The sequence below is a fragment of the Notechis scutatus genome, chromosome 1 (genome assembly GCF_049901735.1).
Source record: "Notechis scutatus isolate UNSWTSFEM ecotype Mainland chromosome 1, rNotScu1.2, whole genome shotgun sequence".
Taxonomy (NCBI): Eukaryota; Metazoa; Chordata; class Lepidosauria; order Squamata; family Elapidae; genus Notechis; species Notechis scutatus.
This window is the reverse complement of record NC_142009.1, coordinates 26,000,156-26,026,947: the sequence shown is the minus strand read 5'-3', so window position 1 is coordinate 26,026,947 and position 26,792 is coordinate 26,000,156. Positions and strand designations below refer to the sequence as shown.

General features: G+C 40.7%; 3 protein-coding genes and 1 long non-coding RNA gene across 7 annotated transcripts in view; 3 read left to right on the top strand and 1 right to left on the bottom strand.

Moving 5' to 3' along the window:
• The window catches only part of CAD (carbamoyl-phosphate synthetase 2, aspartate transcarbamylase, and dihydroorotase), a 35,290-nt gene extending 32,932 nt beyond the window's left edge, over window positions 1-2,358 (top strand). The window contains exons 40-44 of one of the 2 annotated variants that reach the window (XM_026671590.2): window positions 14-139; window positions 233-388; window positions 489-590; window positions 1,204-1,298; window positions 1,711-2,358. In XM_026671590.2, coding sequence (XP_026527375.1) covers window positions 14-139; window positions 233-388; window positions 489-590; window positions 1,204-1,298; window positions 1,711-1,813 — 582 coding nt within the window. In that variant the 3' untranslated portion in view covers window positions 1,814-2,358. Of the gene's footprint in view, window positions 1-13; window positions 140-232; window positions 389-488; window positions 591-1,203; window positions 1,603-1,710 lie in introns of those variants that run through there. The other variant, XM_087949110.1, reaches the window with a different exon arrangement.
• Window positions 76-2,567, bottom strand: LOC148132712 (uncharacterized). The gene is made up of 2 exons (XR_015746413.1): window positions 1,693-2,567; window positions 76-1,468 (listed from the first exon to the last, which is right to left on the bottom strand). It is a non-coding gene; the product is annotated as an uncharacterized LOC148132712 (long non-coding RNA).
• A 7,446-nt stretch (window positions 2,568-10,013) lies between these two features.
• MPV17 (mitochondrial inner membrane protein MPV17) lies at window positions 10,014-21,984 on the top strand. 3 transcript variants are annotated; one of them, XM_026671599.2, is made up of 8 exons: window positions 10,014-10,203; window positions 11,290-11,379; window positions 15,515-15,630; window positions 15,862-15,954; window positions 16,419-16,514; window positions 19,719-19,751; window positions 20,015-20,067; window positions 20,179-21,984. In XM_026671599.2, exons 2-8 carry the CDS (start codon window positions 11,307-11,309, stop codon window positions 20,246-20,248), a joined length of 534 nt encoding a protein of 177 aa, XP_026527384.1. In that variant the 5' UTR covers window positions 10,014-10,203; window positions 11,290-11,306; the 3' UTR covers window positions 20,249-21,984. The 3 variants fall into 3 exon arrangements, with proteins under 3 accessions (XP_026527384.1, XP_087805168.1, XP_087805087.1); XM_087948961.1 differs by having other exon boundaries at window positions 10,191-10,314; XM_087949042.1 differs by lacking the exon at window positions 15,862-15,954 and having other exon boundaries at window positions 10,019-10,203.
• A 3,384-nt stretch (window positions 21,985-25,368) lies between these two features.
• UCN (urocortin) lies at window positions 25,369-25,899 on the top strand. The gene has a single exon (XM_026671607.2). The coding sequence runs from the start codon at window positions 25,418-25,420 to the stop codon at window positions 25,826-25,828; it is 411 nt and encodes a 136-aa protein (XP_026527392.1). The 5' UTR covers window positions 25,369-25,417; the 3' UTR covers window positions 25,829-25,899.
• The last annotated feature ends 893 nt before the right edge of the window (window positions 25,900-26,792 follow it).

Below are 26,792 nucleotides of genomic sequence, written 5' to 3'. Positions count from 1 at the left end.
CATTTTATACCAGCTGGCTGCCAAACGTTGCCGCAAACCTGTGATCAATGCAGGTGATGGAGTTGGAGAACACCCCACTCAAGGTCTGCTGGACATCTTCACCATCCGTGAAGAGTTGGGTACTGTCAATGGCATGACGGTAAGGAAAGTTGTGGGCTTATTTCCAATACTTTTGTCTGCATGCTTACTTTCCATGGATCAGGAAACCTCATGACCTTCTTCCCTCTTCCAGATCACCATGGTGGGAGACCTGAAGCATGGGCGCACAGTCCACTCCCTGGCCCGCCTTCTGACCTTGTACCGTGTCAGCTTGCGTTATGTCACTCCACCCAACCTGCGCATGCCCTCTGATATCTTCGACTTCGTAGCCTCCAAGGGAATCAAGCAGGTGAAGATGGGGGGAGGGGGGAGTTTACCATCATGGGTTTTGGGTTCCATTGCTTGCATCTTGATGTTGACTGCTTCCTTCTTATGCTCCTCTTTCCCAGGAGGAGTTTGAGAACATTGAAGAGGCTCTACCAGACACGGATGTTCTTTACATGACTCGCATCCAGAAGGAGCGCTTTGCTTCAGTCCAGGAATATGAGATGGTAGGTGAAAGCACCCAAATGAACTGTCCTCCAAATCATTACACCAAATGGCTAGATTCACACATTGCCCTATGTCCTGGTTTATTTCAATATTCATTTATTGAACAAGCTATAATTAAATGGCTCCCAGAATTGTATCTTGTCCCAACTAACAGTGCAAGATGCTGTGTTTCCCCTCATTATCAGAATATATTCTAGTAGAAGAGAAAGAAAGAAAGAAGATTCTTTGAGAAAGATACCCTGCTTTCTAGCTAAGGACACATATGTTGGATTCACATAACATACTGGGCTACTTTGGTTCAGTTCACTGTGTTTCAGACATTATTTTTTTAATTTATTTGAGAAACATACAAAATCGCCTAGTTTGTGTATCAGTTTGGCAAATCCTCAGCTTGGTCTCTTCACTTTAGTGGGTTGAATCCATGTTTTCCGAGGGCTCAAAATGTGGAATCTCTAGCTAAACTCGTTTTCTGGATCCTGACTACTTGGAGCACACAAGGGCTGAGTATTTTGAAACCACCTAAAAATTGGCATTGAAGAAATGGGCAGTTTCCCTCAGCATGGGATAGAACTGCTAACAACCAAGAACCTCATTCAAGTCTTTTCTCTCTAGTGTTTTGGGCAGTTTATCTTGACACCGCATATCATGACCCGAGCCAAGAAGAAGATGGTGGTGATGCATCCAATGCCCCGTGTCAATGAAATCAGGTGCGAAAGAGCTAATCCTACCTCAGTTCATTTATGTTCTCCTGGAATAAAAAATATGCTACACTTGGGTAAGACTTTCTTCCAGGGGTTTTCCACCCAGCCTGCATACACAAAAGGTTCAATCCTTGATGCTAGAGGATTGGTAAGCAGCAACTCATATTTATCTCCATCTGAAAGGTAGAACAAAATGTTACTTCTGGTCAAGTTAAAATACCTGGGTTGTTAAGATTGTTATGGACATCAAAACTTTTAGTTCAGAAAGTCCTATCAAAAACAAGCAATTCTGTTTGATCAAACTGCTATTCTTATTGAATAAAGCAGCGGTCTCTTTTATGAGACTATGCATGGGAGGAGAGGGAAAGCTTCTTTAAATGTGGTGAGTGATAATCCTTACCTTGGCATCTCTTTCTAGTGTGGAGGTGGACTCGGATCCCCGTGCAGCCTACTTCCGGCAGGCAGAGAATGGCATGTATATCCGCATGGCACTCTTGGCCACCGTGCTTGGTCGGTACTGATCCTTGTCTGTTGCAGCCCAGACTGGACATGAAGAGGGATTACATTTTGGTCCCTATCTCATCTCTTATGCAAGTTGATACTATTTGACTGGGTTTATGCTCACTTCGTGCTACCAAAGACCAAATAATACTCTTGGTGGGGCAGGCTTTCTGCCAAGGACATCAGGAGTCACAGAGCAAAAATCAGGAGCTCAGGAAAGGTAGCTTACTTCTTTCTTTCTCTTCAGTTCTTGTCCTCCACGGTCCTGTTTCTGGAATTTGTGCTAGGGAGATGCTTTATCTGATACAATTCCTCATTCTCTAAGTCTACTTTTGTTCGGTCCGAGTTCTCTCAAATTGCAGCTCCTCTCATTTGGATCCTATCCATTAGGCGAAAGGAGGGGGGAGGGCTATTTGTCAGTGGCTATGCAGAATACCACTCCAATTTTTTTCCCCCAAGGCTGAGAAGCAGTCTTGGCTATCATGTGAGCATTCTTCTCATCTGTGAACCAAACTGATGCCTTTGGGATTTTTTTTTAAAGAAAAAATAAAAGTATTGAATACAACCTGTGCTGATTGCTTGTATTTTGGGGAGTTAATTAAAAAGAAATTGAATACATGTTCTGCTTCAAATCAATGAAAGGGGAAGGGTAACTCTTTCATACTGGAGAGATTCTTGCAAAGAAAGGCAGGCAGGTAGGTAAGCAGGTAAGCATTGCTGGATGGACAGCAGCACATTGGATCCCTGAAGGGCAAACAGGATATAGCCTTACCTTAAGTAGAAAAAGAGAAGAATCATAATTGATGAGTCACTGATGCAAGAAACAGAAAAAAAATGTTTCACTAATTGATTCATTAGATACAGTCATATGCTCTTTTCCAAATAGTTACTCAAGGTAGCATACAAGCACTCACTCCTCTCTCTTCTCCCCACAATAACTATTGTACCATAGGAGGTGGATGGGCTGGTTTAAGGGACAATAATTGGCCGACAGTTACCCATTGAGTTCCTATGCTAAGGAAACACAGCATGCTGAAAAAACTCACTGGTTCATAAGGTGTGCTACTTTAACCAAAAAAAAGGTATCAAGGGTGTGAAAGTTTTCAAGATTTATCCATCCTCCTAACGTGAATACATGATACTGCATGAAAACAGCTAAAACTATATCAGCATAGATTTAACCATCTCGGAAGGAAGTTCAAAACTTTGGGAACTCGGTTGGTATCCATCCTTCATAGGAAAAGGAAAAAAGAATACTGCAAGTCAATGACTCATGATGTTAATGGAGAGATTTAATTTTGGGGTCCCTGGTCTGTGTTAATTAGATGAAAGACTGCTGGGAATGAGAACCATACAGCTAATTTGGCTAGGAGAGATATTTCCAAGAATTTACTTAACCAATTTACTTAACCAATTACCTAGCCAATTTAAATCACAACAAATAAATCTGAATACTTCTATAAGATTATGATAAAGATTCTTTTGAAAAATTAAAAAGGTGCATCAAAATTAATTTTTTTCAATAACAAGATTGTTTAATTTAGGAAAAAATGCTAATTTCAGATGATCTTTCTGAGCAACATTATTTCATTGTTTCTAAACTGAATTGTAGCTATATTCTCCACGTATTCCACTGTTCTTCTGTGTGGAATATGGAATATTTTCCACGTATTCAATTTTCTTCTGAAACTCCTGATTCGTTTTATGAACATGACTTATCTAAGTCATGTTCATAAAAAACTCAGGCGTTTCAGAAGACTTAGTGATGGCAACAGTGCAGTAGTAATTATGTAATTCTTCTACAAGCAACCTTTAAGGAAGTGGACTTCAACTCCCAGAATTCCCCAGCCATCTTATAGTTACCAAGATGGAGAAAGACTGCTTCAAATTTCCCATTATTTATCAAGGATTTTATTTGTTTTTATTTATTTGGGTAATTCTACCCAGGTTTCACACTAGAAATGCAGCAGCTGACTTTAATTGTTATGCAGACATAATGGTGGACTTACAAGAATTCATTTAGTGACCGTTCAAAGCAATGGTGGGATTCAAAAAATGTTACTATCGGTTCTGTGGGCATAGCTTGGTGGGAGTGGCTTAGTGGCCATGGCAGGGGAAAAATACTGCAAAATCCCATTCCCTCCCCACCCCACTAACCTACTTTCCAGCTCCGTTCTCCTGTGCAGGGCAACAAAAGAAGACCCAGCCGATCAGCTGGGACTCGGGAGGCAGAGAATAGATGGGGGCGGGGCCAGTCAGAGGTGGGATTTGCTAGTTCTCCAAACTACTCAAAATTTCTGCTACCGATTCTCCAGAACTGGTCAGAACCTGCTGAGTATCACCTCTGGTTCAAAGTTACAACGGCACTGAAAAAAATGACCTATGGCCGTTTTTCACACTTACAGTCTTTCTAGCATCCCCACGATCATGTGATTAAACTTCAAATGCTTGACAACTGACTAATACTTATGTCCATTGCTGTGTCCCAGGGTCATATGATCCCCTTTTGCAACGTTTTGACGTTTTGACAATGGAGATGCCAGAGTCATTTAACAACCATGTAACTAACTTATCAACTGTGTGTCAGCGTTCCAGCAAACCTCCATTCCAACCAACAATTCCGAGACAGACATCTCTCAAAGGTTCCTTTTATTTGGATAGTAACTGGTACATCTGTAGAATCCCGAATCTGAAAGTTCCGGGCTTCCGTGCAAAAGTAAAAACTACAAATCCATCCCCCATACGCATCACCACATCACATGGCCCAATCACCATCCGTCCCAAAGTAAGATTTCCATTTCACTATGCACAATACTACGTGACCTTGAAACAGCAAAATAATTTTATTTTGTCTAACAAGATTTACTCAAATGAATTCCCCCCTCCCACTTTCCCAGCCTCAACTGTGGCAGCGTGGGAGCATCAAATCTAATATGGCTTCCAAAGCTGACACTGTGGTAATTAGCTTAACAACTGTGGCAAGAAAGGTTGTAAAATGGGGCAAAACTCACTTAATGAATGTCTTACTTAACAACAAAAATGTTGGGCTCAATTGTGGTCATAAATCGAGGACTGCCTGTATTGGATTGAGCATCCTGGAGTCTTGCTGAGAAGAAGTGAGGTGCGATGTGGTCATTTCAAAGAACTAGCAAGAGGTATACTGGAACCACAAATCACAGATTTTTTAAAATGTTTCAATAGCCCTAATTTCTGACTAGAGAATGTTTAACTCCTTAGAAAAAGATGCATTCAGGGCAAAAATGCAAACTGTCTATAAATGGGAAATGGAGAAAACTTAATGAGCGGAGGTACATTTGGGAAGCAGAGACAACTGATTATGTCATTGTATTCAGTTTACTCTTCCGGTCATAAATTCTAAGCCTTTTCTGTCTTTATCGAAGGCCAGTCTATTTGAATGATCTCTTCCAGCTTAGAACGTTCTTACATTGAGCTCGCCATTAAAACAAAACAAGGAGATTGCCTGCACTACCAGACCATGCAATCACAAATAATGCATTTTTGGAGAGGGAGATACAAAAATCTCTGATGTTTACTGCCTGGGGTGTTTAAAGCATCTTTTGTATTTTTTCTAACTTCATGACAGATCGTCTTGAAACAGCTGCGGTAAAGTCCCAAAGGTGCTTTCTTTTTAGGAAGCAACTATACTTGTTTTTTGTTTTAAAGACTTTTCTCTTCTCATCCAGGATGCCAATGTCCAGCTGTCTTCAAGGAATATTAAATCCTTCCAACCCCCTCTGACTTCTTCAGTCAGAGCTGAAGGAGCTTCTTGGATGAGAAGCGAAACAACTTCAAAACAAAAAACCAGAAAGTCCAGTTGCCTCCTGAAAAAAAAGCACCTTTGGGACAACCAATGAACAACCAATGAACCACAAGACTCCTGCACATGCCTTAAATGCTACAAAACTCTAAAGGATAATGAAAACTCCATCAAATGTTCTCTATGTAACAAATACGCTCATCATGACTGCTTGGGATTACCCGAGCAAATGATTCAATACCTAGAATCATCCAATGAGTTTCCATATCTCTGCAAATCATGCAGACCTAACCTGGATCTGTTTGAAAGAGTTGATACCATAGAAACACGAATAACATCCCTTCACAACATAGTAGCATCCCTGGACGCCTTAAAAGAAAGATTATCCAACCTTGAAAAAAAAGATACAACGCAAAAACCTGAACATCCAATAGCTACAAACCACACCTCTACCCAACAGCCACAACCCAATCCACAACCCAATCCACAAAAAAACATAAGCCAGACAAATAATGATATCCCAATCCTCATCAGAGAAACTGTTGAGCGTGAACGGAAATGTCCAAACGCCATCTTATTTGGTCTAGAGGACATCAATGATAATGATCATCATCAGTGATTATCAAGCATCAACCATCTCCCCTGATGAAATACTTGACATTTCCCGCATTGGCCGAGAGCTCAAAAACAGAGATGGCTCTGTGGCCCCACGCTTCTGCAGGGTCATTTGCAAAAATGAATCAAGCAAACGTAAATTCATTTACACTATAAATTCACTTGCCAAAACCAACACCAACCATAAGAACCTCCGTTGTCGCCCTGACCTAACCATACAGCAACGTGCCCGCTCCCATGTACTCCGCACTGAACTCAAAAACGTCTAGACAATGGAGAGGACCTGTACATTGACTACCATGCTGACTGTATCAAAAGTAAGTCACACAACCCGCAACTCAGCTTTAACCTTCAACCACAACCCTACCACCATCACCCAAGACTAGGCACGCATGCCCCAACTACCTCAATTCCAACTATTGCTGGCCTTAAATGCAAGCTACTCAATGCAAGAAGCCTTGCGAATAAAATACCTGAATTTCTCCTCTTACTAAATATGGCTAAATTCGACATCATATTTGTCTGTGAAACATGGCTCAACGCATCTCTCCTTGACTCCATTACCACAGTAAGAGACTATCATGTTTACCGATCAGATCGTGAAATTCATAGAGGAGGTGGTGTTGCTATCTTCTATAAAAGTCCTTACATCTAAAAAACATCCAAGTTACCCAGGAGCTTGCTCTTCCTGTGACCATCATCGGTGAACTATCCTTAAATATCACATTTCGATTCTTACTATGTTACAGAGCACCTGATTATGACATCGAACATGTAAACAAGCTAAATACACTACTAACATGGGCAGCATCCTGCCCACACGCTTTATCTTTCTTGGTGACTTCAATCTACCTCATATTGACTGGACCCTAAATGAATGTACAACTGAACCCATACATGCAACCTTCTACAATGCTGTTACAGATCTGGGACTGGAACAACTAGTAACCAACAACACTAGACTAAACAACTGCCTCGATCTCATCTTCTGCAATAGTTTGAATTTAATTTATGGAATACAAACTAAAGAACCCTTTTCCAGCAGTGACCACAATATGATTGACTTTTGTCTCAACATACGCCCACACAAAAATCATCACAATGACATAATCCCCAATTATAACTTCAAAAAGGCAACTATGATCTTATAGACAATGATCTCTCATCCCTTGATTGGCAATCTCTTTTCACTGCATGCAATACTGTTGAAGACCATTACAACATATTTTTACTTGAAGTCAAAAGAGTCATCAAACTATATGTACCAACAACAACTCCCAAAACAAAAAAGATTACCCATAACAATAAGGAAACCAATCCAAAAAGAGATCACTCTGGCGGAAAAACAAATCACGTTGCCAATTTCAAAAGCCGATAAAAATTTATGCCACCAGATAAAGACTGAATGCACCAATTATCACATTAAACAAGAGGAAAACCTTCTATGCACCAATTCCACCGCGCTTTTTACAATTTTGTAAACAACAAACTAAAAGACTCAAGGTCCATCCCACCCTGATAGGACCTAATGGTAAAGACTGCAACACGACACCATTAAAGCCAACATCTTTAAGACATTCTTCGGCTCAGTATTTGTAAACAACAATGGATCATGCCCAGTATTTCTTAGCGAACCACAGACAACTACAATGATCTAATACATATTGATTTTACAGAAGACAATGTTGAAAAAAGCACTACACAATCTAAAACCATCTCTATCTATTGGACCGGATGGAATATGTGCCTACTTCTTAAAAAAGCTATCCACTGCCATAGCCAAACCTCTAAGCATAATTTTTGAAAAATCTTTCAGGACCAGTTCCTTGCCTAACCTATGTGTTGTAATGACAGGCAGTCGAGTTGTTTGATCATGAACAACTGAATCATGATGATCTTTATTGGAGTCTAGTCTTGCATTTATACACATTTTTAATTATCCTCCATCATTGGTTAACTTTTGTTACTGCTTAACTTTCGTTACTGTTTACCACAGTAATCCATACAATTAATTATCTCTAGTTAAAGTCTAACATATGTTTACTTCCTCTCTCTAATCCTCCTTTAGATTAGTGACTTTGTTTACCTGAGTTATATTTGCTTGGAAACATTCATCTGAGGTTTGCCATCCGAGATTGGAACATTCCTGCAATTACAACTCTACACCTATGGTCACAAGCCACAGTCATCCCCATCTTCAAAAGGAGACCCCAGCCTTGTTGAAAATTACAGACCAATCTCCTTATGCTGCGTCACCTGTAAAGTCATGGAATCAATTATTAACCAATCCATTATCCTCCACTTAGAGACAAACAACCTACTCTCCAATAAACAATTTGGTTTCAGGAAAAAAAAAATATTGTAATCTGCAACTCTTACACTGCAAAAACATATGGACTACACAACTCGATCAGGGCAAAGCAATAACAATCTACATAGACTTCTGTAAAGCCTTTGATTCAGTGGTACACGACAAACTACTCCTAAAAATAAAATCTTATGGTATCTCTGGACAACTGCATAACTGGATAGAAGCATTCCTGTCAAACAGACAACAAATGGTCAAAATTGGGAGTGTCCTATCAAATTCTGTACTTGTCAATAGTGGTGTCCTCCAAGGCAGTGTTCTAGGACCAACTCTCTTCATATTCTACATAAATGAACTCTGTGATCATATTAAAAGCAACTGCGTTCTTTTTGCTGATGATGTAAAGCTGTTCAATACCACAGACAATACTGCTACCCTTCAAAAAGACCTTGACTATGTATCAGAATGGTCAAACAAATGGCAACTTAAAATCTCAACAAATAAATGCTCTGTCTTACATATTGGCAAAAAAAATCAGAAAATGAAATACAAGCTGAATAGTCAAGATCTTGTTGATGATCCAAGCTCTGTAAAGGACCTTGGAATACTCATCTCTAATGATCTAACTACATAGCCAAAAAGGCATTAAGAGTTATTAACCTAATCCTACGTAGCTTTTTCTCTGGTAATATCACACTACTAACTAGAGCATACAAAACATTTGCTAGACCAATACTTGAATACAGCTCATTGGTCTGGAACCCACATTACGTATCTGATATTAGCACAGTTGAGAAAGTCCAGAAATATTTCACAAGAAGAGTTCTCCACTCCTCTACTCGTTGTAGAATACCTTATGCCACCAGACTTGAAATTCTAGACCTAGAAAACCTTGAATTATGCTGTCTTCGGTCTGATCTAAGTATGGTATATAAAATCATACATTGCAATGTCCTACCTGTCAATTAATACTTCAGCTTGAACCATAACAACACAAGAGCACACAATAGATACAAACTCAAGGTTAACCGCACCAAACTTGATTGCAGGAAATACGACTTCAGCAATAGAATGGTCAATGTCTGGAATACTCTACCTGACTCTGTGGTTTCTTCCCCAAACCCCCAAAACTTTAAACTTAGACTGTCTACTATTGACCTCAACCCCCTTTCCTAAGAGGTCTGTAGGGGGCGTGCATAAGCGCACCAACGTGCCTACCGTCCCTGTCCTATTGTTTCTTTTATTTTTCTTATATGTACCCATTTCATGTATTCATAACTATGTGTATACTTATACCTATTATCTTGTAAGCGATTGACAAATCAAAATAAATAAATAAATAAATAATTAATAATAATAATAATAATAATAATAATAATAATAATAATAATAATAATAATAATAATAATAATAATAATAATAATAATAATAATAATAATAATAATAATAATAATAATAAAACTATGACCTGGATGAGATAGAGAAGCTCTTCAGTTGCGGTGAAGCCCCCAAACGAATCCTCTCTTTAATTCGTAGTTCTACTCGGGTTGGGAGGCGCGTATTTCCTTCCCTCCGCCCCTCTGTTTCTTTCTACCAATAGGCGCTTCAGGAACGTTGTGCGTCATCTCTTGCTGCCTTGAGGTCGGTGGAGCCACGTGCCTGCCCATACTGGGAATATTCAAAGCCCGGAAGGCGGCTGCTTTTGCAAGGTGTGGATTTTTTTTTCTTTTTTGCCTAGCCGTCGAGTGGGTTTGTAGTCTGCCTTGTGATGGGTTAACTTTCTCAGAGGCGTAATGAAATTGGAAGGGAAATTAGAAGAGGCGAGTGTGCACAGAAAAAGGCATCCTGGTTGGCATGTTCCGGTTAAATGTATTAAAATAAGAACGGCGTGAGATGCTTTTTTTAAAAGCCTGTTTGTGGGGGTCCTTGGTGCTTTCGGAGTTTGTTTTCTGGCCGATGTTTCACTACCCAACTACCCACCTAGTACCAACATACGATCCACACGCTTTCTGAGAACTAGTAACTAGGTACCTAGTTGGATAGTGAAACATCGGCAAGAAAACAACCAAGCTCCGAGAGCAACAGTACTACTCTAAGCTACAAATAGTCTCTTCTATTGGTAAAGCCTGTTTGACGGCCTGCAAAGGCAGAGCTGAGTTACGAGGCAAGCCCGATGGAGCATCAGTGACAGGGTTGGTCATATGTTACATATCATAATTGTCTTTTCCTATGGTAATTTATTTTCTAATAAATATATTATTATTCCCAGGAAGATACACATGCCATCAACGCGCTTCCTGAAAAAGAATAACACTTTATGTATGCAGGCATGATAATTGTGCTGTTTAGACACATTTAATGTATGGAAAGTGCAGACAGTCGGAATATTTGAACTAGTGTAACTTAGATAAATGCAAATCACACAGCAAGGCGTTATAGGCGTAAGAGAAGTATTTCGTAGAATCCTGGAGTTGGACAGAGCCATTTGAGTCATAACAAATGTCATACTCAGGGAAGAATCCAGAAAGAAGCTGTTTGGTGTCTGCTTGGGTCCTGTGTCACTGGTTGTGTTCATTAGTTCCAATGTCATTTTTAACAGCTCCAACAATGTACCTCTATGAAGTATATATGGCCTTCTGGAAAAAAAGAGGCAACTTTTTACAGGCCATTACTGTATTTTGATCATCTAATATTTCTTCACTGCAGTACTGTACAGAATGGTACTGCTTCTAAACATAATGCGCTTTTGGGCATGATTTGTGCTTCAATGTATTTTTTACTTCTCTGTATCACAGAAACTGTGATAGGTGACATGGCAACCTTTTGGAGAACCTACCAGAGACTGATGGTCCAGCACCCCTGGAAGGTGCAAATCTTCACAGCTGGTAAGAGGAGCTAAGGCACATTAGCCCTGGAAAAGGAATAGAGTGGTTCCTTCTCTGGCTGCTTGCTGGCTTCCTTTTTCCCCAGTGGTTGTTTACTACCACTGGTTGGTCACAGCCACTTCCTTTTGTGGTGGTTCTCACAGCAACAATCTAACATACATAAATGTTCCTCCAATGTATCAACTGAAAAGTTTGTATACGTCTGTCTTCTAGAGAGTGGCAGCAGCATAAACAACCTTTTTGTTAGTTTCTACATTTATATTCAGTTTTGGAATGTCTTTCTTACTAAATAAAATAAGTTACATAAAACACATAATGTCTGTGGAGGTTTTCAGTCATCCAGGTCATGGTTGCCCCATGTCTCATCCAAGAAGCAAAATGTCTTCAGGGACAAAACAGTCCGGTTTTGAAAATAAGCACCTTTGGCATAATACACATAAGTGATTTAACAATTGCTAAAAAGAAAAGCATGCAATCACAATACAAAAAACAGCAACTGGTATATATTTAACCATTATGTCAATAAACTGGGATCACAAACATAATATCATAACAGGCAAATAAAATCCTTAAAATTGTAAGCCAATAAAATAAACAATTTTCACAATTCATCTAAACACATCTACTGCAAAATATAGAAAAGGCTCACAAATTATGAAGAGCCAGGAAAAAGACACTGCTATTGCAGAAACCTAGATGGTTTTTCTCAGCCTTTTCTAAGGATGGAATCTCACTTCATGCTTATCCAGAGTTTAAAGATTGGCAGGGTCTGAAACTTGGAAATTAGGATCTTGAAATTGAGGAGGGTTTTCTAATTATTACATTGATTTCCTGCCACTCCTCTGAGGAGTCATTTTGTTACTACTACAGCCATTTGCTAAAGAAAAATTATAATTATTTTTAAGATTATCTTACAAACTTGAAACTAAATGAACCCAAGAGGAATTAATTGTGGCTTCTGAAAGACTGGTGTTAAGATTTTGCTGATTGTTTCTAAGAATGTACTTAATCTGGTCTTTTAAATCCTAGCAGTTTTTTTGTAAATAGCATGAAAGGCTTGGTTAGTTTTAGCACTCTCTTTCACATGCTGTGCTTTATAGGCTGATCATTCTTTATTAGTTTATGGTTGCATGTATTGTATGAACACAGAAAATGAAAATTGCTGGATCATTAGGGTTTGTCTATTGAAAGAATTTCTGATGCCTTTTGGGAGGCCACATTTCTATAGTACATTGCATAAATGGCTTTGACCTATGTCAAGGATGCTGTTCTTCATTTCAAAATCCTTGCAAAATCCCTCACTACTCCTAACAGAACACTGGAACTGAGAGAAATATCTCTAATATGGATGATTTTTCAGAGACTTTCATAATTCAGCATCTAAAGACCAAGCTCAAGGTTCATATTCTGGAGAGTGAAGACCACTAGTTTGAAAGAGGAGTTATAGAGGCCATCTATATTAAAATTGAACAGCCCTCCCTCAACAGAGGGGGAATGATACAATACCACCCATCTCCTGTTTACAACACAGTCCTTTCAGCAGTCCCAAGAAAGTTCCATATCTGTTTGCACTCTGATTCAGGTAACCCTGAACCTCCAAGTGGCCTCAACAACTCTCAGAATGCTCATAACTGGATGACTTCAAAAAATATAAATCAATTTCCATTCCCCCACCAGTTACTTAGAATGAAGAAACTTCTTAAATGAGAAGTGAAATGTTTTCAGAGAAAAAAAGAAAGACAGTCCAGTTGCCCTTTGAAGGAAAGCACTTTTGGGATAGATACAGAGTTCCTTACAAAGCAGGGTCAGTCCTCAATACTCATTTATTGTACTTGTTGAGTCCTCAGTGGCTACGTGCATGCAAACCTGGTTAATGAATTAATCCATTTTGTACAATTCACTACTAAACTATAAACTAACCAGTGAACTGATTTCACACAGTATGCTAAGCAAAAACAAGTAACCAGGGTTAATATTAACTTAAAAAATTAGCATTTTATAAAGCTATGTGCTTGGTCTTTTCCTGATCTGATTAGCTTTGAATTTGCATGTTTAATTTACTACATATTTTCATTAAATTTGAACATACACAGTCATTGGTGGATTTGCTTTTACTAAACAAGTCCTGGAACCATTGTGCTGATGCTTATGTACTTGTTCCTGCATCTTTCCCCTCCCTGATTTTTCTTGCTGACAACTCCGTCCCAGGGCCATCCATCAGGTATAATGGAATCTGCCTGTTTGTTGTAGGGGTGACTAGCAAGCAGAGTTGGCAGCCCCCCAGAGTTCCATGTAGGTGAAGTCATCGCCGAGAGAGTCGTCAATCTCTGTGATGTAGCTGGCATTGAGAGAGACTCATCCCATTACACTCAGCAGGCTTGCCAACTGCATCATTCAGGTGCCACCCCCACCTTGTATAGAGGAATGAATGAATGGATCAGGGAAAGTGCATTTGCTTCCAGTAGCTGTGTATTTATCAATGAATGAGTTAGAAGCTGAGCCAGCGCTGTGATGTTTCTGATACTTTAGCACAAAGAAACTGGCTCCCATCCTTTTGGGAAGAATATCTCAACCAAGGAAATTTGCACATCTGAACAAGAGAATCTTAAATATCAAGAGTTAGTCCTTCATGTGGTCAATATTTGAAAGGCTAATCGTTAGTTTCCTAGCAACAATCAAATTCCACAGCATCTGCCTTGTCTTCATTTTTTTTTTCACCCAATAGTTTAGGGCTTCTTCCTCAACTTAGCTCCACTTTCTCATATGTTTCTACTGTGTAGGAAGAAACTTGCCCTGACTGTCTCTAATGGTTTCATAGTATTCAGTCATACTTATGCATGGTGTTACTTCCTTGTGTGTTATAAATTGCATATGGTGTTACATCCTCTGGACAAGGCTTTCTGAGTATTATCCCAGCACCTAACAATTTTTCTCTGGGTTTGTTTTTCTGCAATGTGATGGCTCACTTTTAATGGAGCTGATCAGTAACTGAAATAGATACATTCATCGGGAAAGCCAAGAAATCACTTTGTATTTTTGGCAGATTCCTGAGAGTCTGGAAACTCATGGAGGAAACTGAGACAGGTTCTGTACAAGTGGTACTTACTCTAACTGGATCTCCTCTTTTGCCCTTGACTCTTAGCACTTGCTGAACCTTTTCAGTCAGTTCCAAGGGAAGGAGAGACTGACAGCTCTTCCAAGCATTGTGGCTTATTTCTCTGCCAGCTGGCTAGGTCTCACCCAAGGAGGGAGGCTTGACGTCAAGAGTTGTTGGCAGAGACTTTTGGAAGTCAGTGGACCAACTGCTCTGCCCCCTTCCCCAGACTAGACTTCAGTAAAAAAAAAATAAGACGTGATTTGGACTCATTGTTGTCTCAATTTCTGCAATGAGTAGCTTCCCATATTTAGTCCTGGGTGTTATCAAGAGCCTTTTAATGTCTCTTAGGTAAATCAAAAGGAGAGTTGCTTTAATCAGATACTCTTGCACATTTTTTGTGATAGGATCTCGAAACTCCCCCTGCCTACCAATCTACAACTGTACAAACTGACTGTCAAAGAATTGCTTGAGCTATTCAATCCCATTTTCTTATTTAGGCACAAGAATTCAGCTGTGTGTAGAAGACTGCAGAATCTGGGACTTAGAAAAATGGAGAATAAAATATAGTTAGGAACTCACAAGAGAACTATTAGGAATCTTCTGTTAGGATTCAGGTTAGAAAGTTGAAAGATACTGGCAAATTATGGTTTCCCCAAATAAGAAGCAGCTAGTTGAATTAGAGTACATGAAATGAGAAGACAGCAAAAAGAATACAAACAAAGGAAAAGTCAGAGCCAATTTAGTGCAATGATCCACTTTAGTGTAGTGAAGGCTCCAGGGCCAGTTGAGTGACTCTGGTCTAGTCACTTCTCAGCCCTAGGAAGGAGGCAATGATAAACTATGTCCAAAATCTTGTCAAGAAAAACTGCAGGAACTTGGCCAGGCAGTTGCCAGGAATCAACACTGATTCAAAAGCATACACAAATGCACACAAACAAGCAGACATAAAAAATGAAATAAGATATTACTTTAAGCTTTAAGGGTCTCTGGCATTCAGAATATTGATTGGATCAATATTGAATTAATGCTGTGTTATAGGGACCCTCATGGGTGCTGGAGATGTGATTTCCCAGCAGATGATTGAAAGAAGAGGGCTGTCTGGGCACAGTGGCTGGCGGACCCTAAAAATGATGAGCATTGGTTTTTGCTTTGTGGTAAGTGGAAATTATGAGTACTGAGAGGGAGGGGCAGTCATCTTAGAGCTCAGTTGGAAACATCAGCTCCAGCTGTTTTGATATACGTGCTATGACCAGACCTATTCCTTGAGCCAATAAAGTGGATTCTTCTGAGACATAGGGAAAACAGAAATCGGATACTTAAGCTCAGGGTGGGAGCAGAAGCTGCTTCAATATCATTTCTGACGGCTATCCATCAAACCTTTGCAGGGCCCAGTCATTGGAAGATGGTACCAGGTCCTGGATCGTCTGGTGCTAGGCAAAACCAGAATGGCTGCACTCCAGAAGATGCTTCTGGATCAGGTTAGGAAAGCCCTCATGAACTCAAGTGGTGGGAGGGGCGCATACAAGCATTCCCTCCAAAAAATGGCTGCCTAAGTGCTTGTAATTCTTTTTCTGTAGTTTTTGAGAATTGAAAGAGCAAACCATGACCAAATTACAATTTCTACATTTTTGCAACTTAGCTTTTGCAGAATTTCCCTTCTTGCTTGATGCGTGCACACATAGCTCCATCCCCTACATTAGCATGTTGTTTACTAAATGCTGCGCATCAAGTATTTAAGCTGCAGGCTCTCAACCATCATCATCATTCTGGTTCTGGTTTTGTTGTATTAGGTGGGGAAGACCAAGATCTACTGGAACCCCATGGTATCTATATCTTCCACACCGAGAGATCTTTTTTCTACTCCTTTTCTGTTTCATACGCCTAAGAATACTTCACTTATTTTCCTGAATGTCTCTTGCATTCCTAACTATATTTTACACAGGTTGGATTTGCACCCTGCTTCCTGGCCTGTTTTCTGACTGTGGCGGGAACACTCAACGGCCTATCCTTGAAAGAGAACTGGAGCAAGCTCAAAAAGGTAAGTTCCAAATTTAGCATCAAGATAGATGTGTGGTTACGGAGATTTCAGAGAAGCAAAAGAAGCATTACTTACTGGGTTTAAAACCTCTACCGTTTCTTCAGCCAATTTGCTTTAAAGAAACAGTGTAAAAACATGAATAGTTTATCCATCACACCGTTCCACTACAAAATAGGCAGCATTATACAAAGTGCAGGAAAAGAGCAAGAATTATTGTGCAAAAGAAACTGAAGGCTGGAGGTAAGAGGAAAGAAAAGAAAATATACTGTAATCTAATCTTATACAAGCATTCCTTATACATTTATCTATATCTGTAAATACATTCCAGCCAAGGTGTTATCACACACCTTAATCTTTTGCCAAATGTATTTAGTGAATAGCTTTACTTATTTATTCATACATATATATTTATTTATCAAAGTTATTTGCCGCCCATCTCACAGTTCAAGGCATACATAATACTTTGGCACAACCAGACTCCAGGCCAACTCTGGCAGAGTCACAAAATAAAACACAACAAATGCTAAGACAATAAAATAAATAGCAATACAATATGGTAAAGAAATAAACAAAATGCCATATCCAGGCAACATATAAACTGTATTTTTATGCATGGTTTACTCACATATACTTATGTATTTAGCAACAACCATCTATGTTTTTGTGCAAAACCTATAATTCAAGCCTATTTAGTTTCTCTAAATCAGTTAACCTACAGTAGGCATCTTTCTCACATTCATACATTTTTCAGTGACTCCGTGAAGAGCAAAAATCTGGTTTTCATAGTGTCCTTTTTGCAGAGCTATTTTTGCAATTCCACAATGTTGTCTCATTGTCACTTTTGATTAGGCTTCCCAAGAACTTGTAACAAACTAATCCTCCCTGTAATTCTGTATTCACTCTGGCTGAGTGAATTGATTGGCCATCCGTGCAAATGATTCGTTGAAAGTAGCACAAAGTCAAAGTAAAGAAAGCTGCTGCTCTTAAATTTGCTACAAGAGCAGGTAAATATTCTTGATCTGGAATATAGAAGAAATTCTCTAGGACAGTGTTTTTTTCCAAACATTGCAACTTCAAGATGTGTGGATTTCAACTTACAGAATTTCTCAGCTAGAAGTTGTCAATTTTTTTTAAAACCTCCTCTAGGCCAATCTCCTTTCCAAAGACAGTACCACCTAACGTTTTGCAGAGTAGACACAAACAAATTTTGTGCAAGAAGCAAGAAGAGGAAGCCCTATCTGGGCTACCAGATAGGCTTTTTTGCTCTCTCACTCTCTCATAATATAGTACTTTATCATCTTGTGTCATTGAATGGAGGAGATTTCAAATGGACAAAAGGAACTATTAATGAACATAGAGCATGATTAAATTGTTGAATTCAATTCATAGAAGAGCAAGCAATTTAATTTTCCTCTACAGCCATCAAATTGCTTTCTCTTTTATGAATTTCCAAATCATTACTAGTCAATAGTGACATATTCATATCTTCATGATCTTTATCCTCTCATTCTTAAAAATTGTTTCATTAGTATGTAGAAGCAGAAAGTTAGACAAATATTTTTGTTTTTATCAATGATACGTTGAAAATGTTCTTAAATTTCTGGAGAATTTAAGAAAATACTGTTGCCAGTAATCACTATGTACTAACCACCACACAAAAAAAGATCACTTATGTACAATATTCTTTTTATCTGATGGATAGAAATTTTAAAAAGGCAGAGATGCACAGCTTCCATAGCAGCTTTAATCCCCACAAGGCTGCCTCAGATACAAGATTCTGTCTTTTGAACTATGCCAACTTCTGTCATACTCTTGAATGGCTTTTTAAATGTCTACTTTTGTTCTTTGGTTAGTGGTCCGTCATATTCTGCAATGTGAGATGCCTGCCTGCCCCTCTCAGGGTGGCTGAGTCACCTAGTGCCGGTTTGGTTAAGGGGCCACGCATCTCCAGCATGTTATGACGATGCCTTAGCAAGATGCTTTCTGTTTGCTCTTCCTTGTTCAGCAAAGAATTCTCGTGTCTTATGTTTGCATGTACAATAACACTGTGTTTGCTAAGCAGTGATTAGTCATGAAGAATACATTGCCAAGAAGTTTGATGGAACCCATTCTTAGAGGGAAAGGAAAGAGCTGATTGAGAAAGACCACCTACAGCTTAAAAATATTGAATCAAGGCAGGATCTAAAAAGAGTCATTACCCCCAATACATCTCTTACTTTTAGTTTCCTGAATCACTCCCAATCACACAGGAAATTATCTGAGATGTTTTGGATGATGGTGGAAAAGGGATAGGTAGAAACTCTAGCCATTGAGGTTTGTGGACATGTGGGAAGGGTTTTGTTATTGTTATTGTGAACACATATGCATAGTGATTATTTCTTCAAGACATTTATAGACCATTTCATTCTGTAAAATAAAAATTGTTTTATACATAATCTGAGAATGAAAAAGTCCAGAAAAAAAACACAATGTAATTTAAGCGTCTATTCAGATTCTCAGACATCCAGGTCATGGTTGTCCCAAAGGTACTTTTTTTTTCAAGAGTCAACTGGACTTTCTGGTTTTTTCTTTGAAGGCGTTTTGCTTCTCATTCAAGAAGCTTCCATTCCCCACCATCCAGTCAGAGCTGAAGAAGCTTTTTTGGATGAGAAGCGAAACATCTTCAAAGAAAAACCAGAAAGTCCAGTTGCCTCATGGAAAAAAAGCAACTTTGGGACAATGTAATTTAAGGCACCAAACATCCCACAAAGGGCCATTACCTATTCTGGCCCAAAGCCTGCGGTAGAATACATTTTAAAGGCTTCTCTGAGTACAGTTAGGATGGAAACATGTGAATCTCAGGATAAATGCTTTTTTCCAGAGAGCATGCACCATGAAAAGAGAAGGCACATTCTGAATCCCATAAAATGACACAGTTTTATTGATGGGACCCAAAGCATACCATGTCTATATGTTGTACGAGCAACAACAACAAAAACCCAGCTTAACACAGTGTGAATGTAATGCAGTGTTTGAACTCAGGCAGTGAGAAACTAGACTGTTCGGAGAGGCAGATTTAGACTTAACTTTAGGAAGAACTATCCTAGAACTTTAGAAAACTCCTCCCTGGGATTTTTCTTCTCTTTCAGGACAGTTAGTATAAATCCCTCAAAGTTGGACATGTACAGCAACTCTACCTACCTTTCGCTCCTCTGTTTCTTGCAGGACTACCCTGATGCCCTGATCACCAACTATTATGTGAGTGGCCTTGCTGGCACTTGACAGCTTTCCTCTGGATAGTTTTGCAGAGAGATTGTCTAGGCGAATTGATGGAAGAAGAAGAGACTTTCTCCATATTTTCCAGAGACCCTGTAGAATTTCTTGGCCATTCAGCTGAACCAGTCCTGTTATGGTTGCTTCAAACATCAGATTCTCCTTTCCTATTGGTGGGTGGGATGAAGCGGATGTGGTGGCTGCTCTTCATCAAAAAAATTTCTAATGGTGATGTCTCTGTCTTTCAGATTTGGCCAGCAGTGCAGGTTGCCAACTTCTACTTCATCCCCTTGAACTACAGGTATAAACTGCCTTTCTTGCCTAAATTCCTTTACTTCTGACACTGCCTATGCGCAAATCCATAATTGGCAATGTTGTTGTCTTTGACTTTTTCTTCTTTTTCCATCTCCAGACTTCCCGTGGTCCAGTGTGTTGCCATTATTTGGAACAGTTATCTTTCATGGAAAGCCAATAAACTATAACCTGGCATGGGAAGAAGACATGAGAACTATGCTTAATCCTATTAGAACACCTGCAGATCCTCTTTACTCTCTGTTCTTCATGCAATGCAGAACACATGAACAACCTAGGATGCATACCATATACCAACTACAAAGATGCCTAATCAACCAGCATATGCAACTGGTTCGTGTCCCAAGTGTCCCTGAAAAGGAGAATTGGGCAATTCTGCTCTTCATACTCTGCTATTAGCAGTTAAAAAATCAGGCCAGCTATCGCAGCTGCCTGACAGAACTGAAGATATACTGTGTTATGGAACACAGGAAATTCTGCAATTTCTAGGTACCGGTACTTGACTGTAGAGTGTTTGGTAGGGCCTAGTAGGAAAACTTTTAATTTTTCTGGACTATGTTTACTATTCTTTAGGAATGTAAGAAGCTTTTTTATGCCTGCAAGCAAGGATGCACTTGGCTCTAATGGATACTCTTAGCATAAGTAAGCTTTATTGTTCACTTTTCAGGTAGTTCTCATTTAATGACTGCCTTATACAGTAACCATTAGCAGTTATAATCATGATGAAAAAGTAACTTTGCGACCAATCCTTGCATTTATGAATTTCGCAGGTCTATAAAGCAAAGGAAAGCCGAAGTAAGGTTATAACTACAATTGCAGTTTTACTACCAACTGCTTTGCTTAATGATCAAGTTGCCAGTCCAAGTGTGGGACCAAATGAGAACTAATGTGTCATGTAACCCAATCTTCAATTAGTTTATGGGTTAATGCATTATTTTAACTCAGGAGAATTCAGAACCAGACCAAGCACTCTGTGTAACCGAGCCATGGAATGAGACATTTGTTCCATTTTGCTCTCATTTACTACAAATAATTATGTAGCGGCTTTTTAGTGTTTTAAGGCTACTTTTCTGCCCTTGCTTTGGCATATCAAAAACTAGATCTGAGGCCACCTGAATGCAAAGCATGGGATCTATTGCTGAACTCACCTTTGAAATATTGGGATGCTGGGGGTGGGGGTCAAACTGATACACTTAATTCTTCTTAATTTTTGGAAAGAATTTGGAAAATAGATCAAGGAGAGATCTACTAATGGCAGTTTGCCATGATAACTAGAGGGTATCGCTATATATTGAACCGGTCTCTCAGGAAGCTTCCATTGTTGATTTATTTATTTGTAGTACGGACCCCAGGTCCATGTTTCGCAACTAAACATACAAGGCTTAAGTAGAAATAAATGTGAATACTTAAGCAGACTGGCCCTAGACAATAGGATAGATGTTATAACACCACAAGAGAGTCATTTGGCTGACAAGGAACAGATTAAAGCTCGAGGGAAGATCCAGGGTCCACAATTGTAGCCAAGATAGTGTCCATTGTTGATGAGTTTCATATAAGAATTATTGACTTTTAGGTTCTGGTTAATTCTAAAGAATCAAAATGATTACTATGAAAATAGGATGCTTAGTCCAATCCAACTGGAATCAGTTCTTACAAAGTAGGCAATCATGTAGAATACATATATGGTGTGGTTAAGGTTTTGGACTAGGATCAAGGAGACCCAATTCTAGTCTGCCATCAGCCATGGAAGCTCACTAAGTGATGTTCAGTTACTTTCATTCAAGCCAATCTACTGATCAGGGTTGTGGTTATGGGGAAAAATAAGGGAATATTATGTATGCAACCATGAGCTTCTGTACAAAAAATTATAAATCAAATGAATAAACATAAATGCTTTCACTTTGAACTTCAGTAAAGTCAGATTTAGTAATCCCTGAATATTGCTGTTTCTAAAGAAGCAAAGAATGCTTGCAAGCTCCAGAACACCAAGTTATCAAGACAAATTGGTACATTTGCACTGGTAGCATAATGACAAATGCACCCCTAATTATCCAGTGCAACAGATTCAAAACTGGTCCAGAATGAGTTAATTTAATGTACTGTTGGTGTGGAAGCTACTATCCTGCTGACAACAGACTTTTAAAAAGAATGAAGACAGGTGCATGGAGGAAACCATATGGTGAATGGGCCATTCACTTTTCATTCTGATAGATCAGTATTTCTCAACCGCAGCAATTTCAAGATGGACAGACATGAAGGCTGGGGGATTCTGGGAGTTGAAGCCCACAGATTTTGAAGTTGCTGCGATTGAGAAATACTGATGGTTGTCCTCAACTTACGAACCACAATTGAGCCCAAAAGTTATGTTGTAAAGTGAGAAGTGTGTTAAGCTTTGTCTCATTTTTATGACTTTTCTTGCCACATTTATTAAGTAAATCACTGCAGTTGTTAAATTAATAACATGATTGTTAAGTGAATTTGATATCACCATTGACTTCACTTGTCAGAAGATCGCAAAAGGGGATCACATGACTCCTGGACACTGCAACTGTCATAAATGTGAGTCACTTGTCAAGCACCCAAATGTAAATCATGTGACCATGGGGATGCTATAACAATTGTGTGAAAAACTGTCTAAGTCACTTTTGACAGTGATGATGTAACTTTGAGCGGTCACTAAATGGACTACCTATATTTGGGGGGTAATAAAGGAAAGCCATGTCTGTGCTGCTGGCGAAACACTGCCTCTTTGCAAACTACTAATGGTGCTTGAACTGGCCAAAATTCTAGAGGGCCTGCATTTAAAACGAAATTGCCCAACCCAGCACTGAGGAGATTTTGAAGCTCTCCCAGGCAGCCCCTCTGCTTTGCCTGGCCGCAGCAAGAGAGGAATAGGCCGTCGCCATGTTCTTGAATTTTAATGAATGGTTCCCCTCTGCTTCCATAACAACTCCGGGATGAAACAACCGGGCTCTTCTGCTTTAGCGTCCAGAAGAAAGTAGCGCTTCTCGGTTTTTGTTTGATTTGGGGGTGGGTAGGTGGGTGCCAGGCTGCGCCGCCTTGCCAGAGCCGCTTTACCCTCCGAGGCTTTACCCTCAGAGTTCCGTCTCTCCTCACAGAGCCGAAGTTTTTAAGTCACTAGCGCGCCCTTTCTCATGCCCGCTATTTACGCAGGGCCAGGGCACCGGACGCTGGCTGAAAAGGGCTCGCTCGCTCGCGCTCCCGCTGTCGAGCTTCTCCGCAGGGCCGCCCCGCCAGCCAATCATCGCCGCTTCCTCGCTTCGCGGTGGCGGACCTGGCCGGTGTTTGCCCAGCGGATGGCATTCCCTAGCGGATGTTTGTCTTCCTATTGGGGCCAAGTAGCACGAGGAGATGAATGAGAAGCGGGGTGGGGAAAGTAGAGAGTAGCTCGGATCGTCCTTTCGTGCCTCTGTACCAAATCAAGCCGTCCGTGTGCGCCAGCCAATGGAAGAGAGCCCCAAATAATAAGTGGGGGTTGTGTGTGGGGGGGAATGTACAGGACCCGACAGTTTCTATAACAGGACGGAGGCTACTCTTACAAGGAGATCACATCAGAGAATTGGGTAGCTTATCAGATTTAACACACACACAAAACAGCCTAACCAAATATAATTGTTGTGCATGTATAACCAACTTCCAAGCAAAAAATTATATTGTTGCTCAATTGTATTAAGACATAATGGCTAGTTGATGTGTCTGCTCCTGGGTCAGCTCCTGGGTCAGGTGTCTCTGCTCCTGATCATTCAGACCTTAGTACCTTCTGGTTGAGTTACTGTAATGCACTTTAAATGGGGCTGCCCTAGAAGAGTATCCAGAAACTAATTCAGAATGCAGTGGGTCAGATGTGTACACCACAATATGCCCATTTAACATTATTATTTTGTGCAATATCTCTTAATAAGCTGCAAGATACAATTCAAGGTCATGGTTCTACATCTTCCATAGTAGTTATTTTCTTTGAAATAATCTCCCCTCCCCATCCTTGTTACCTTCTGTAAGATATTAAAAACTGTTTTTTCTCTATAAATTTTGGATGAGATGTTAGATGTGTCTGTTTTGAAGAAACATGAAGTGGTTTGACAGCTGGATTGTATGTCTGTTTTTTTTATTAGCTACCCAGAGTCACATTGGCAAGTGGATAGTCATATGTATTTATTAAATGATGCATTTATTAAATAATTAAAATTCCAGGCATAGTTTGGTGTCTTTTTTGTGTTTGTTCTCTTGTCCTCTTCCTTCCTTACTGCCACTCAAGAGATTTCAACTGGCTGGCCAAGTCTGCCCAGTTCTTCAGATCTGCTTACCAGTCACAACATCTTCTTCTCTTGTATGGGCTGTGGTTGGTCTATTCTATTAAGATGCTGGAGAGATTACCAGTTAAAGCTGACATGTTCACCTCCATTCCTACCTATTACTTCCTGATCCTTTCCTATGGGATTTTCTCAGACTAATCAGAATTACTTGTATGTCAGCTTCAGTTTTGAAGTTCATCACAGCTTCTGCTGATATTAATTTGTTTTAAGTGATAGAGGCAGCATCTTCTAACCCAACCAACCCAAGGTTGAGATTCATGCATGTTTGAATGTAGAGGCTTTCAGGGGGCTCAGCTGGTCTCCCTGGCATTAGTGCCTTGAGAGTCGTTCCGGCATTCTTAGGACCAGCGTCTTAGGACCTGGGAAGCAGGTGAGAAAAACTAGAACTGCAAAGAGTGGATTTACTCTGAGACGACTTGCAGGAGTGCTGAAATAATCCGGAGGAGGGAGGGTGGGGAGCAGGCACCCAGTAACAAAGCACAAGGACACCTTCTCCCACCCAGACTCAGGTACCAAGAGGGTCTATGGGGGACACCGCCCGCACCATCAGCAACCAGTCCATGTTCCTCACTGACGTCAATGGATCTCCCAGCTTGCTATATATAAAGAACCCGCCAGCGACTCCGAGCACCCTTTTCCCGGCTCCGCAAGGACACATCGCGGTAAGTTGCTTCCCTTCTACCTGAAGCTGAGGCGGGAGTGGGAGGGCGGGAGGGAAGAGAAAAAGATGCGGAGGCTAAGACTATCCTCCAGTCCAGCCTTCGGGTGCCGCGACTGCCAGCTCAGTGTCACCCCCTACTGGCACTGGATCGCCAAGAGAGGACCGGAGATGCCCTCGGGATGTTGTCCTCCGTCCGGGTTGCTTAGGAGAGCATCTCTCAAGTAGACCTTAGCCGGGTTGCCCAGATTCTCCTCAACTTTAGGGGTGAAGGTCGCTGACAGTACCAGGGTCTCGCTCTTTCCAAGACCTCCCTGTCTCCTTTCCCAGGCCCGGACCGCCTCAGCATGAGGCGGGCGCAGCTGCCCAGCCTCCTGGCCTCGCTGCTCCTTCTGGTCTTGCAAGTGTCCCTCGGAGCCAGACCAGCGGTCGACCTCGAGGGCAGCGCAGAAAGCGACCTGAGCCTGCGGTTGCGGTTCCCCGAGGAAAACCGCGCCGGATCCCTCCAGCCACTGCAACCCGTTCCCGAGCCAGACGTGGCGAGCCTGTTGCTGCGATCTCTACACCGGCTCTCTCCGGAGGGAGAGCTGCGTCGACGCCTCGCCGAACTGAGCGACCGGCTCAAACGCCACGAGCCGCCGCTCTCGATCGACCTCACCTTCCACCTCCTCCGCCACATGATGGAGATCTCCCGGGCGCAGAGCCAGCAAGCCCAGGCAGAGTTGAACCGTCAACTCTTGGACTCGGTAGGCAAGTGAAGCCGTCAGCGTGGGCGCGCAAGAGAACCTCGCCTTTGTGAGCCAATCCAGCAACTCAATCGCCCCGCACTTCCTTCGGCATCGCTTGCCTCAACTCCGGCGCCTTCGCAGAAGACATTTATTTTCTGAAATAAAACTTCTTGGGCGTCAAACGGTTTCCGAGTGCGGGCTGTTGATTTAGGGTGGGGAAGGGGTGAGGTTGCGTCCTGGGCTGCACTAGTGGCCCTACTTGAGCTGTGAGGTGTCAGGGTTTGCCGTCTTGATATAAACTCTTGGATTCACTAGAGGGTCCCAAAGGTGCTTTTCCAAAAAGCAACTGGACCTCCTCGGTTCATTTCCTTGAAAACGTTTTGCTTCTCATCCAAGAAGCTTCTTCTGTTCACTAGAAGGGTTTACATGGCATTACTTCACACTGATTTACCGAATTAACATACTTTCTGTGGTCACACATTACATAACTGATGTTAAGGAGTCGTCTGGGTTCGAATATGGCAAACCCAGCGGTCAATCAAACCAAAATTAAATGAGCCATACTATGTGTGTATTCTGAAGTTTAATCAATCTCCTGGTACTGTAAGTCAACTCTACCAAAAGTTAATCAACTTTGGAGAAATAAAGGAATGCTGATGGGGCAAAGTAAAATGTTAGTCTTGGTAACAAAATTTCCGCAGATCTACAAATCTTCAGATGTGTCTCTATTTCAATCTGCTTTACAGGAATGCAGACAGAACTTGGGTCTTGAGGTTAAAAGGAAGCCTGAATCGGATCATTGATTCTCCAGGTCAACCTTGGTCCTATCCATAGCAAAGCTAAACTCAAGTAAAATCCAAATGCTTTCAGAACTGGGCTACTTTTCCATCTAAGAGAACATTGTATTGCACCCCAGAATATAGGCTAGAATCGAGCATTTTCATGCCAGCTAGACTGGGAGAGGGAAGCACCATGTATACTAGCTATATGGGGT

Excerpts from the sequence above, each read along its gene's own strand:
- MPV17 (XM_026671599.2), top strand. The coding sequence starts at position 11,307 with ATGGCAACCTTTTGGAGAACCTACCAGAGACTGATGGTCCAGCACCCC. Across the intron at positions 11,380-15,514 it reads GGTGCAAATCTTCACAGCTG|GGACCCTCATGGGTGCTGGA; the intron begins GTAAGAGGAGCT and ends GCTGTGTTATAG. Across the intron at positions 15,955-16,418 it reads AGAAGATGCTTCTGGATCAG|GTTGGATTTGCACCCTGCTT; the intron begins GTTAGGAAAGCC and ends TATTTTACACAG.
- UCN (XM_026671607.2), top strand. The coding sequence starts at position 25,418 with ATGAGGCGGGCGCAGCTGCCCAGCCTCCTGGCCTCGCTGCTCCTTCTG.